The sequence below is a fragment of the Leptopilina heterotoma genome, unplaced genomic scaffold (genome assembly GCF_015476425.1).
Source record: "Leptopilina heterotoma isolate Lh14 unplaced genomic scaffold, ASM1547642v1 Lhet_123, whole genome shotgun sequence".
Taxonomy (NCBI): domain Eukaryota; kingdom Metazoa; phylum Arthropoda; class Insecta; order Hymenoptera; family Figitidae; genus Leptopilina; species Leptopilina heterotoma.
The window spans coordinates 2,886,632-2,900,218 of NW_025110842.1; the positions used below are offsets into that span (position 1 = coordinate 2,886,632).

At 21.4% G+C, this 13,587-nt stretch overlaps 2 protein-coding genes across 12 annotated transcripts in view; one reads left to right on the top strand and one right to left on the bottom strand.

The window, feature by feature from the left end:
- Nucleotides 1-13,587, bottom strand: part of LOC122512669 (dorsal-ventral patterning protein Sog) — a 223,569-nt gene that overhangs the window by 34,547 nt on the left and 175,435 nt on the right. The window lies entirely within an intron of this gene.
- LOC122512671 (venom metalloproteinase 3-like) overlaps nt 1-13,587 on the top strand; it is a 36,041-nt gene that overhangs the window by 17,353 nt on the left and 5,101 nt on the right. For 2 of the 3 annotated variants that reach the window (XR_006302655.1, XM_043628650.1), the window contains exons 2-4: nt 12,264-12,324; nt 12,688-12,899; nt 13,304-13,390. Coding sequence is in view for 2 of the 3 variants with exons in the window: in XM_043628650.1 (XP_043484585.1) it covers nt 12,264-12,324; nt 12,688-12,899; nt 13,304-13,390 (360 nt within the window). In the remaining variant the exon portion in view is untranslated. Of the gene's footprint in view, nt 1-10,670; nt 10,786-12,263; nt 12,325-12,687; nt 12,900-13,303; nt 13,391-13,587 lie in introns of those variants that run through there. The other variant, XM_043628651.1, reaches the window with a different exon arrangement.

Genomic DNA, 13,587 nt, shown 5'->3' on the forward strand with positions numbered 1-13,587 from the left:
TTTTTTTTGAATATTAATTATCACCAGGTCTTTGTTCCTTGAGAATTGAATAAAAGAGATTTCAGGTTTTCTTCTTCCTATATACATATATATATAAATGTATAGACAATAAACGCATGAATGCTCACGAACTAAAGCCACAATAGCTATTGTACGGAATGCACATTCCTTATTGGATCATTTGCACGCAATTCCTAAACGCACTTCAGACTCTTAACCTTTCTTTGCGTTAAAATCATTCGAGAATTTTCTCCCTAAACCAGAATTACCAACTTCTTTGAAGAGTCAATTTAAAAAAGGACTATAGAAATGGTACTGAATTTCTCAGCAAAATTACTTTTCAAATTAGCAAAAATTTTTGTAAATTACCAAAATGTTTTAAAAATTACCAAAATGTTTTAAAAATTACCAAACTGTTTTAAAAATTACTAAATTTTTAAAAAATTACCAAATTTTAAAAAAAATTACCAATATTTTGCATAAATTACCAAAATTTTTCTTAAATTACCAAAAAAGGTCCAAAAATTATCAAAACTTTCTAAAAATTACCCAAATTACATCCAAAGTTACCAAACATTCCATAAATTACCAAAATTTTTCGGAAAATAAGAAAAAAGTTCCAAAAATTACCAGAACTTTCTAAAAATTACCAAAATTACCTCCCAAGTTAACAAACATTCCATAAATTACCAAAATCTTCCACAAATTATCAAAAATTACCAAAAAGTTCGAAAAATCATTAAAACTTTTTATAAATTTCCCAAGTGACCAAAATGTTCCATAAATTACCAAAAACTTCCAAAAACTATTAAAACTTTATATAAATTTCCCAAATGACCAAAATATTCCATAAATTACCAAAATTACCAAAAAGATTTTCATAAATTACCAAAACTTTCCATGAATTACCAAAATTTATCATAAATTACCAAAAAGGTCCAAAAATTACCAGAAATTTCTAAAAATCACCAAAATTACCTCCTAAGTTACCAAACATGCTACAAATTTCCAAAAACATTCCATAAATTACCATATTATTTATAAATAAAGAAATAAAAATATTAATTATCAAAATTGTTCAAAAAATTACCTAAACATTCCATAAATTATCAAAATTTTCTATAAATTACCAATATTTTGCATAAATTACCAAAACTTTCCATAAATTACCAAAAGAATTGCGTAAATTAACAAAAAGGTCCCAAAAATTACCAGAACTTTCTAAAAATTACTCAAATTACTTCCCAAGTTACCAAACATCAGATAAATTACCAAAACGTTCCATAAATTATCAAAACTTTCCATTAATTACCAGAAAGTTCGAAAAATCATTAAAACTTTTTATAAATTTCTCAAATGACCAAAAATTGTTCCACAAATTACCGAAATTAACAAAATTTTTACCATAAATTAACGAAATATTCTTCTATAAATTACAAAAATTCCCTAAACTTTCCATAAATTACCAAAATTTTTCAAAAATTATCAAAACTTCTTAATAAATACCAAAACTTTCTATCTTTTAAAATTTTTCTGTAAATTACATAAACTTTTTATAAAATACCAAAAATGTTCGAAAAATTACCAAAATTTTCCATAAATTACCAAAATGTGAAAAAAATTACCAAAAAATTAAGAAAAAAAAAACTAAAAATCCCAAAAAAATAATGTGTGTTTCAATAGTAATATTTTTGAATTATTTTTTTTCTTTTTTTATTTCCTTTTTTTCAAAAAAAAAAAAAAAAAAAATGAATTTTTGCTCTCTATGCAGTGGAAGATGTGTAAATTCCTACTACAAACATAAAGAAGGGACAAAAAACGAATCGACCCAACAAACCTTATATGGTAAAGTGTTCGCCAAATCAAGCAACTTGCCTCTATTTGTCGATCAACAAGAATCCAGTGTTGCCATATTTTTAAAATCAAAAATTTTCATTCTCCAGATTTAGATATTTTGTTCGTTTATTTTCAAAAAATAATTAGAAAACAAAAAAAAAGATTCTTTTTGTATATTCAAATGTATTTTCAAATTTTACCTTTTTAAATTCATTTTTTCTCTCTTTAAATATTAATGCAATATGAAAAGTAACATGAATATTAATTTGTAATTTTAAAAAGTAACACTAAATAATTTTCATTCTTTTTCAGCTAAAAGTAACATGAAAATTTTTTTGTATTTGTTTTTTGAAAGAACCAAACAATGGATCAATTTCTTATAATAAAAAGTAACTCTTGTCACTACATTTAAAAAAGTTACTTTTTCATTGTATTTTAAAGTAACAGAATAGGATTTTTCATTATATTTTCAAATTTTTATTATTTTTTTTACTTTTGTACCATTTCTGACTATATTTGAAAGTAACATTAACATTTTTTACCATTTTTTAAAGCTGCAGCAATTAGTAACATTAACAAGTAGTAACATTTAGAAATAGTTGTTAATTAAAAAAATAGTAAATTTTTTTTCTACATGAAAGTAACAATACTATTGTTTACTATATTTTTGAATAGAAGTAACATTAGTAACATTGACAAAAAGTAACACTTGTTACTGTATTATAAAGTTACTATAATAGAAAAGTGACAATATCATTTGTTACTACATTCAAAAAGTAACACAGACACTGGTAACTGTAATAAAAAAAAGTAACACAAACACTAGTAACTGTAATAGAAAAGTAACGATAACACTAGTAACTGTAATAAAAAAGTAACAATAACACTTGTAACTACAATAAGTAAATTAAAATTCAAAGTAACAGAAAAATTGGTAACTATGATGGGAAATTAACAAGTGTTACTTTACTAAAAAAGGAATTTGTAATAAAAAAGAAAACAGTAACAATTTTTACTATATTTTAAAATAATAGTAACATTAGAAGCAATAAGAAAAGTAATATTTATTGCTGTATTATAAAGTTACTACAACAAAAAGTAACAGTTATTCTAGTAATTCTAATAAAAAGGAACAGAAACTATTTGTTATTACATTCAAAAAGTAACATTAACACTTGCTCCTAATTTCAAAAATTAACTTCACCTTTTGTTACTACTTTCAAAAAGTAACTCTAATTTTTGTTACTATTTTCAAATTGGTGACTGCAACGTTTGTTACTATTTTCAAATTAGTAACTCCAACGTTTGTTACTTCTTTTAAAAAGCAACTTCAACTTTTGTTACTACTTTCAAAAAGTTACTTCAACACTTGTTACTATTTTAAAAAAAGAAATTTTAACGCTTGTTACTACTTTCAAATTAGTAACTCCAACGCTTGTTATTATTTTCAAAAAGTAACTTTTACACTTGTTACTACTTTTAAAAAGTAATGAAATCCCTCGTAACTATAACGAAAAAGTAACAGTAGCATAAAATAAATAAAATAGCAGTAACTAAAATAAATGTATCAAAATAAAAAGTAACAGTAACTTTAGTAACTTAGACGGAAAAGTAACAAGTGTTACTTTACTAAAAAGGAATTTGTAACAAAAAAGTAACAGTAAGAATTTATACTATATTTTGAAATAGCGGTAACATTATAGTAACATTAGCAAGTAGTAACACTTGATAACACTTGTTACTACATTAAAAATGGTAATAATAATAGTAACAGTAACATTAGTAACTGTAATGGAAAAGTGAAAATTGTTACTTTACTGCAAAGATATTTGTAATAAAAAAGTAACAGTAACAATTTTTACCATATTTTAAACTGGTAGTAACATTAATAGCATTAAGAGAAGTAACATTTGTTGCTGTATTATAAAGTTACTACAACAAAAAGTAACAGTTATTCTAGTAATCATAATATAAAAGTAACAGTGACATTTGTTACTATTTTCAAAAAGTAACTCCAACTTTTGTTACTATTTTTAAAAAGGAACTCAAACTTTTGTTGCTACATACTTTCAAAAAGTAACTCTAATTTTTGTTACTATTTTTAAAAGTAACAATAACACTAGTAACTATAACGAAAAAGTAACAATAACATTTTAACCTAAATAAAATGTAACAAAATCAAAAGTAATAGTAACATTAGTAACTGTAATGAAGATGTAAAAATTGTTACTCTTTTATAAAGTAATTACAATAGAAAAGTAACAGTAAAAAGTAACAGTAACATTTGTTACTGCATTCAAGAAGTAACACCAATACGTGTTACTATTTAAAAAAGTAACTTCAACTTTTGTTACTACTTTCAAAAAGTAACTTTAATACTTGTAACTACATTCAAAAAGTAACAAACACTTGTTACTACTTTCAAAAAGTATGAAAAAAAACACTAGTAACTATAACGAAGAAGTAACAATAATATTTGTAACTGAAATAAAAATATCAAAATCAAAAGTTACATTAGTAACTCTAATGAATATAAACAGTAACCTTTTTTTACTACTAAAAGAGATTTTGCCATATCACTTTTTTTTCAAAATCGAATTTTTGTTTTCCCACCAAATTTTTCCCTTTCTTTTGTTTTTGTTATTATTACTTTTTTTTTGTTGCTTTTTGTCAATAAAATGACCCTGGGGAGTTTTTGATAAATCTTGAGAACGACCTCAAGTCGTTTGAAAGACGCTCTCTTCTCTCTTACTTGTCTGGTACGATTCCAAGTATCGCGGAAAGCTATTTTTAAAAAGTAAAGCTCGCCTATTTTCATTTTGGCTCAACTGGCGGAAATCTAATGGATTTCAGAATATTAAAAAAACGTGTTTTGTGTTTATATATATATATATATTGTGCGGATCAAACAAATTGACTTTTGTCGCGAGTGAATTCGCTCTGTATTTTTTCTTTTTTTTCCTTCTTCTTCTCTCGACTACTGTACGCATGTAATTATTTATATTTTGACGAAATATAAGTCACTGACTTCCAATGAACCTTTTTAAAATTCTAATTTTAACATTCAAAATTTTAATGTCGTGGGACTTGTCTAAAATTATATTTGCCAAAGTTAATGACTTTTTGATATATATAAATAATTAATGGCTGTGATTTAAATACGTAAATAAAAAATTTCTCTATCTTAAATTTTTTTTTTTGGAATTTTTTAACGTTTGAATAATTGAATGAATACTGCGCAAAATTTATGATAAATTCTAGTAGAAAAAATTAACGAACATTGAAAAAAATTTTCAGAAAATTATTTAAAAAATCAAAAAAAAAAGTTCTAGAAAGTTATGAAAAGTTATGGAATAAATCATAAGAATAATTTATAAAACATTTTGGTACTTTTTGGAAAATTTTAATAATTTATGGACTGTTTTAGTAATTTGTGAAACAATTGAGTAATTTATGGAATGTTTTGGTAATTTTTCGAACGTTTTTGTGTAATTTTTGTAAAGTTTTAGTAATTTTTGAAACATTTTAATAATTAATGGAATATTTTTGTAATTTTTGAAAATTTTTCATAATTCATGAAACGGTTCAGTAATTTGAGGAACATTTAAGTAATTTATGGAATTTTTTGGTAATTTTTAGAAACGTTTTTGGAACGTTTTTGGTAATTTCAAAAAGTTTTGATAATTTTTAAAACATTTTAATAATTTATGGAACGGTTCAGTAATTTGAGTAATTTATGGAATTTTTGGGTAATTTTTGGCAATTTTTGGAACGTATTTGGTAATTTTAGAAAGTTTTGATAATTTTTAAAACATTTTAATAATTTATGTAATGGTTCAGTAATTTGTGGAACATTTGAAAAATTTATGGATTTTATAGGTAATTTTTAGAACGTTTTTGTGTAATTTATGTAAAGTTTTAGTAATTTTTGTAATGTTTTAATAATTTATGGAACATTTTGGTAATTTTTGAAAATTTTTCATAATTCATGGAACGGTTCAGTAAATTTTTGAAAATTTTTCATAATTCATGGAACGGTTCAGTAATTTGTGGAACATTTGAGTAATTTATGGAATTTTTTGGTAATTGTTGGTAATTTTTGGAACGTATTTGGTAATTTTAGAAAGTTTTGATAATTTTTAAAACATTTTAATAATTTATGTAATGGTTTAGTAATTTTTGGAACATTTGAGAAATTTATGGATTTTTTTGGTAATTTTTGGAACGTTTTTGTGTAATTTATGTAAAGTTTTAATAATTTTTGTAATGTTTTAATAATTTATGGAGCCTTTTGGTAATTTTTGAAAATTTTTCATAATTCATGGAACGGTTCAGTAAATTTTTGAACATTTGAGTAATTTATAGGATGGTTCAGTAATTTTTGGAAAATTTGAGTAATTTATGGAATTTTTTGGTTATTTTTAAACGTTTTTGGTAATTTAAAAAAGTTTTGATAATTTTTAAAACATTTTATTAATTTATGGAACGGTTCAATAATTTGTGGAATATTTGAGTAATTTATGGAATTTTTTGTTTGTTTTTGGAACGTTTTTGGTAATTTTAGAAAGTTTTGATAATTTTTAAAACATTTTAATAATTTATGGAACTGTTCAGTAATTTGTGGTACATTTGAGTAATTTATGGAACATTTTGGTAATTTTAAAAAAATTTTCATTATTCATGGAACAGTTCAGTAAATTTTTGAACATTTGCGTAATTTATGGAAGGGTTTAGTAATTTGTATAACATTTAAGTAATTTATGGAATTTTTTGTTAGTTTTTAAAACGTCTTTGGAACGTTTTTGGTAATTTAAGAAAGTTTTGATATTTGATAATTTTTAAAAAAATTAAGTAATTTATGGAATGGTTCAGTAATTTGTGGAACATTTGAGTAATTTGTGGAATGTTTTGGTAATTTTTGGAACGTTTTTAGTAATTTTAGAAAGTTTTGATAATTTTTAAAACATTTTAATAATTTATGGAAAGGTTCAGTAATTTGTGGAACATTTGAGTAATCTATGGAATTTTTTGGTAAGTTTTCGAACGTTTTTGGTAATCTTAGGTAGTTTTGATAATTTTTAAAAAATTTTAATAATTTATAGAACGGTTTAGTAATTTGTTGAACATTTGAGTTATTTATAGAATGTTTTTGGTTTTTTTTGTAACGTTTTTGGTAATTTACAGAAACTTTTGGTAATTTGGTAGGTAATTTGAGTAATTTATTTAAAGTTTTGGTAATTTGAAAAGTAATTTTTATTATTCATTGAAATTTTGTCAATTTATAGAATGTTTTGTAATTTTTTGAAAGTTTAGATAATTTGGGACGCAATTTACATAATTTGGAGAACGTATTAATAATTTAAAGAATGTTTCGGTAATTTGTAGAAAATTTGGAAAATTTATGAAAAGTTTTGGTAATTTTCGATAATTTGGAAATTGATTTGGATAATTTATGGAACGTATTGGTAATTTGTGAAAAATTTTGGTAGTTTATAGAAAATCATGGTAATGTGGTGAATTTATTGAAATTTTTTGTAATTTGTGTAACATTTTGTAACATTTGTGAAAAGATGTGGAAATTTTTGCCAAGTAATTTCAGTAATTTATGGAAAGTTATAAGAATTTGTGGAAAGTTTTGGTAATTTTTTTGAATATTTTGGTAATTTATAGAAGGTTTAAATAATTTGGGGAAATTTTAATAATTTATGGAATATTTCGGTTAATTTTGGAACACTTAGGTAATTTCTGGAAATTTTTTGTAATATGGAAGATAATGTGAGTTATTTATAAAAAGTTTCAGCAAATTAGTACCTATGTAATTTGAGTAATTTATTGAAACTTTTGGTAATTTGTGGAATTATTTTGGTAATTTGTGAAAAGTTTTGGTAATTTGTGAAAAATTTTGATAATTTGGGCAATTTCTTGAAATTTTTTGTAATTTGGTAGGTAATTTGGGTTATTTGTTAAAGGTTTTGTAAATGGAACATTTTGGTAATTTAGAAGAAAATTTGGAAAATTTAAAAAAAATTTAAATGATTTTTTAAATGTTTTGGTAATTTATGTCAAAAATTTGATATTTTGGTCAATATATTGAATTTTTTTGTAATTTGGTAGGAAATGTATATGAAAAGTAATTTTAGTAATAATTTATGGAAATTTTTAATAATTTTTGGAACATTTTGATAATTTATGAAAAGTTTAGGTAATTTTTGGAACATTTTAGTAATTTACATAATTTTAGTAATTTTTACAACATTTGAGTAATTTTAAAAGTTTTTGTAATTTTTCAAACGTTTTTGGTAATTTATCAAAAGTTTTGATAATTTTGAAGGTAATTTATATTATTTATTGAAAGTTTTGGTAATTTGCAGTGTAATTTTAATTAATCATTGAAATTTTTGGTAATTTTTGTAAATTCTTCGTAATTTTGGGATAAGTAATTTAGTGAATTTATTGGAGGTTTTCGTAATTTATAAAATGTTTTGGGTAATTTTTAGAACGTTTTGGTAATTTGTGGATAAATTTGGGTAATTTGTTGAAAATTTTGTTAATTTTTAAAAAAAACACTTTGGTAATAAATTGAAGCTTTTGGTAATTTTTGGAAAAATTTGGTAATTTATTTAAAGATTTAAAGGTTTATAGAATATTTAAAAGGTTTATGAAAAGTTTTGGAAACTTTAAGAACGTTTTGGTATAATTTATGATAAGTTTTGGTAATTTGGAATATTTATATCAAGTTTTAGTAATTTGTAGAAGTTTTGAGTAATTTCTAAAAAGTTTTACTAAAATGTGATGTATTTATATTATTTATTGAAGGTTTTGTTAATTTAGAGAATGTTTTGTAATTTTTCTCAATTTTGGTAATTTGGGATGTAATTTTAGTAAATTATTGGAATTTTTGGAAATTTTTCGTAATTTTGGAAGTAATTTAAGGTATTTTTTGAAGGTTTTGGTAATTTAGAAGTTTTTTGTATAATTTCTAAAACGTTTCGGTAATTTTTGGAACGTTTTTGTGTAATTTATGTAAAGTTTTAGTAATTTTTGAAACATTTTAATAATTTATGAAACATTTTGGTAATTTTTGAAAATTTTTCATAATTCATGGAACGGTTCAGTAATTTGTGGAACATTTTAGTAATTTATGGAATTTTTTGATAATTTTTGGAACGTTTTTGGATCGTTTATGGTAATTTTAAAAAGTTTTGATAATTTTTAAAACATTTTAATAATTTATGGAACGGTTCAGTAATTTGTGGAATATTTGAGTAATTTATGGAATTTTTTGGTAATTTTTGGAACGTTTTTGGAACGTTTTTGGCAATTTTAAAAAGTTTTGATAATTTTTAAAACATTTTAATAATTTATGGAACGGTTCAGTAATTTGTGGAATATTTGAGTAATTTATGGAATTTTTTGGTAATTTTTGGAACGTTTTTGGAACGTTTTTGGCAATTTTAAAAAGTTTTGATAATTTTTAAAACATTTTAATAATTTATGGAACGGTTCAGTAATTTGTGAAACATTTGAGTAATTTATGGAACATTTTGGTAACTTCGGATGTAATTTGAGTTAAATATTGAAATTTTTGTTAATTTTTGTAATGGTTTCGTAATTTTTGAGGTAATTTATTGTATTTATTGAGGGTTTTGGTAATTTATAAAATGTTTTGGTAATTTATAGTACTTTCTGGTAATTTTTGCATAAATTTGGTAATTTTTAGAACAATTTGTGTAAATTATGGAAAGATTTAAGGGTTTATGGAATATTTATATGTTTATGGAAATTTTTTTGGAAATTTAAAGAACGTTTTGGTATAATTTATGAAAAGTTTTGGTAATTTGGTTTATTTACATCAAGTTTTAGTAATTTGTCAAACATTTGAGTAATTTATGGAATGTTTTGGTAATTTGAGAGGTAATTTTGAGAATTTATGGTTAATTTTGGTAATTTTATGAACGGTTTGTAATTTATACTTAAATAATAATAATAATTAAACTAAAAATTCTCTTTTCTCACTGTTACAATAATGCGAATAAATTTTTTTGTTTATTTATTTATTTCGACACATTATTAAAAATTATAAGAAAGAAAATTAAGTTATAATAATAATAAGTTAAAATAATTGAAAAATGAAGTTAAAAATTCATTATAAAATTAAATAAAAAAATTAATAGTAAAACATTGAAAATTTCAAATATTTATTAATAAATTTTATTAAAACTGCTTTGTTCTCAATTTACCTTCTTTCTACATATAGTGAAAGGAGAAAAGAAAAAATTGATCTTTACCCGACCGAATTATTATTATTAATATAAAAAACATTCTAAGCGGAGGGAATGTAAAAATTAAATTTTTATTGCCTAAGATTATAGAGAGTTATTCACATATATAATAATAATAATAATAATAATAAATAGGCTCGTTAAACAAGGGTCATCACTTGGTATTAATTCCACTCATGAATTTTTCATCTCTTGTTAATTTACGATCAACTTATCAAAATGATGATATTAATAATAAATTTTCAATTATGTACACACATTATATATATATATATATATAGAGTGACACATTTGTTCTCCGAGGCACAACAAATAATCAAATGCAACTTCCGCTAACTCTCTATGTATTCAAGTGGCTTTCACGGGGCGCGTTTGGCCGAATAATTCAAGATAAAGGTCAGCGACAAGTGTTTAAAAGCTGTGAATTAACATCTCTATGAATGCATTCTTTAAACACAATTAAATGCACAAGCATTTGCATACAACAAAAGAAAAATACTAGTGCGATAACATTTTCAATTTTTCTCTGCATTGTTTTCTAGAAATATTTTTTTTCAAAAATTTTCATTCAGTTTTTCACTTTTCATTTCATATATTGAAAAATAAAAAAAAAATGTTGTTTTCGTTCTTTCTCCTCATTCTCGTTACTTTCGTTCAAACGATGAAGGTAAGAAAATTTTATTCTTTTAATTGAGAAACAAAAAAAAATTCAGAAAAAAAATTTATTTCCCCTGTAAATTTATTACGTAGTAAAATTAAAATTACCAAAAATTACAAAAAAATATCCATAAATTACCAAATTTATTAAAAATAAATCCCTAATTATTGACTACATTTTATTTTTACAGAAATTTACAGTAAAATTACCAAAATTTTCAAAAGTTTCAAATTTTTTTTTATTAAATATAACAATTTCCATAAATTACCAAAAGATTGAAAAAATTTTCTAGTAATGTGGAAAAATTATTAAAAATTTCCATAAATTTCGAAATTTCTCACAAAATAATTAAATAAATAATTGACCGAGAATTACTCAAAAATTTCCAATAATGTCAACAAAATACCAAATTTTTTTTATAAGTTTCCAAAAGTTACTAGTAGAGTAAAAAAATAACGAAAAACTTTCCCAAAATATTATAAATAAATCTATAATTATTGACTAAATTTTTTTTATACAAAATTTTAAAGTAAAATTTACTAAAAAATTTCCAAAAGTTTCAAAATCTTTTTTTGTTAAATAAAAAAATTACGAAAAATTTCCATAAATTACCAAAAGTATTAAAAAAAATTTCTAGTAAAATTAAAAAAATACTAGAAAAATTTTCACTAATTTACAAATTTTTTTCAAACATATAAAAAAAAAAAGAAAATATTACCAAAAGTTTAAAATAATTTCCATTAAAAAACAAATAAATTTTTAAAATCATTCTTAATCAATAAATAATTGCCCTCTGAAATTATGGATAAATTTCCAAAATTTCATAATTACGAAAATTTTCCAAATTTTTTAAAACTAAATTAAAAGTTAACTAAAATAACCATTTTTTAATATAAATTTCCAGTAAAGTGGAAAAGTTACTAAAACTTTTTAATAAATTTCGAAATTTCTCAGAAATAATTTAATAAATTGACCGAAAATTACTCAAAAATTTCCAATAAATAGTGTTAAAAAAATATCAATTTTTTTTATTAATATCCAAAAATTTCCAGTAGAGTGAAAAAAATTACCAAAGTTCCCATAAATTTCCAAATTTATTATAAATAAATCCATAATTATTGACTAAATTTTTTTTTTTTGTACAAATCTACAGTAAAATTACCAAACATTTTCAAAAGTTTCAAAAATTTTTAAGATAAATAAAAAAAATTACAAAAAATTTCCATAAATTATCAAACGTATCAAAAAAATTCCATTAAAATTAAAAAATTACTACAAAATTTTTCACCAATTTCCAAATTTTTCTCAAATATATCAAAAACAAAAAAAAAAAAAACAGAAAAAATTACCAAAAGTTTGAAATAATTTTCAGTAAAATAAAAAAATTACCAAAAAAATTCCATAAATTTTCAAAAATTTGCCAAAAAAAAAAAAAAATTTCAAATTTTAATTTTTTTTTTAAATTTCCTTTTCATTCTTATTTTCAGATTCATGAATTGATGACAGAAAAAGAAATTTTCGAAATATTTGGCACCACACATGAAAATGGTTATTATTTCTTTTGATATTTAAAATAGTTAATAAAAAAAAAGTTTTACCCTGTTTGTTTTTAATATTTAAATTTAATTAATTATTAATGAATTAATTTAAATATTAATTAATTAATGTAATAATTTAAATATTCATAAATGAATTAATTAAAATATTAATTAATTAATGTATTAATTTAAATGTTAATTAATCAATGTATTAATTTAAATGTTAATTAATTAATGTATTAATTTAAATGTTAATTAATTAATGTATTAATAAAAATGTTAATTAATTAATGTATTAATTTAAATATTAATCAATGAATTAATTCGAATAAAAATTAAAAAAATTAATTTAATATTTTTTTCATCAATACAGTCCCGGATTATGAAGTGGTGACAATAAACCATTCAATAAATAAAAGATCATCGGAAAAAACATTGAAAACAAGATTTTTTGGTCAATATTTTATTCTTGATTTGACACCAGCAAAAAATGAAAATTTTAAATACACAAAAGTTTGGAGAGGAAATGCAAATAATTCATTACCGACTGGAATCAAATTTACTTATTTATACGATGCCTATTCTGTAAATATTTTTAACTTTTTAATATTTTAATATTCACTTTGCTAATTTTTGTAAACAATAATAATAATTTTTTTTTTTTTTTTTAATAATAATATTTATAAAAATAATAATATAGAAAATAATGTTTAGGATTAACTTATTTTTTGAACTTTATAACTTTTATTATTCTTTTATTATTTTATTATAATTTTATAACTTTATAATTATAATATTCAGTAAATAAATTATGATAATTGTAATGTAATTTGTTTAATGAATGAATAACTTAATCATTTTATTTTTATTTTACTGTTCAATTTACTGCTTTGAATTTTTTTTTTAATTACTATAGTTATAAATTTTGTTTATTATTAAAAAATAAAAATATGAATTAAAAAAGAATTTTTAAAAATATTTAAACACAGGTTCATATAGAGAACAAAATTCATCGCGATGTGAAGAGATCGGCGTCTTTTGTCGTCAATGAGGACAAAAATGGTTATCCACTTTTTGTGAGTAAATATTTCGAATTTAATTGTTATTAATTTATTTCAAATTTAATTAAACCTTTTTATTAACAATTTTTTTTTTATTTTTTTTTTATTTTTTTTTTTATTTTTTTTTTATTTTTTTTATTTTTTTATAATAACAAATTACCCATTTGACGGTATTAATAAAACTTTTATTTACAAAATTTATTTTATTAAAG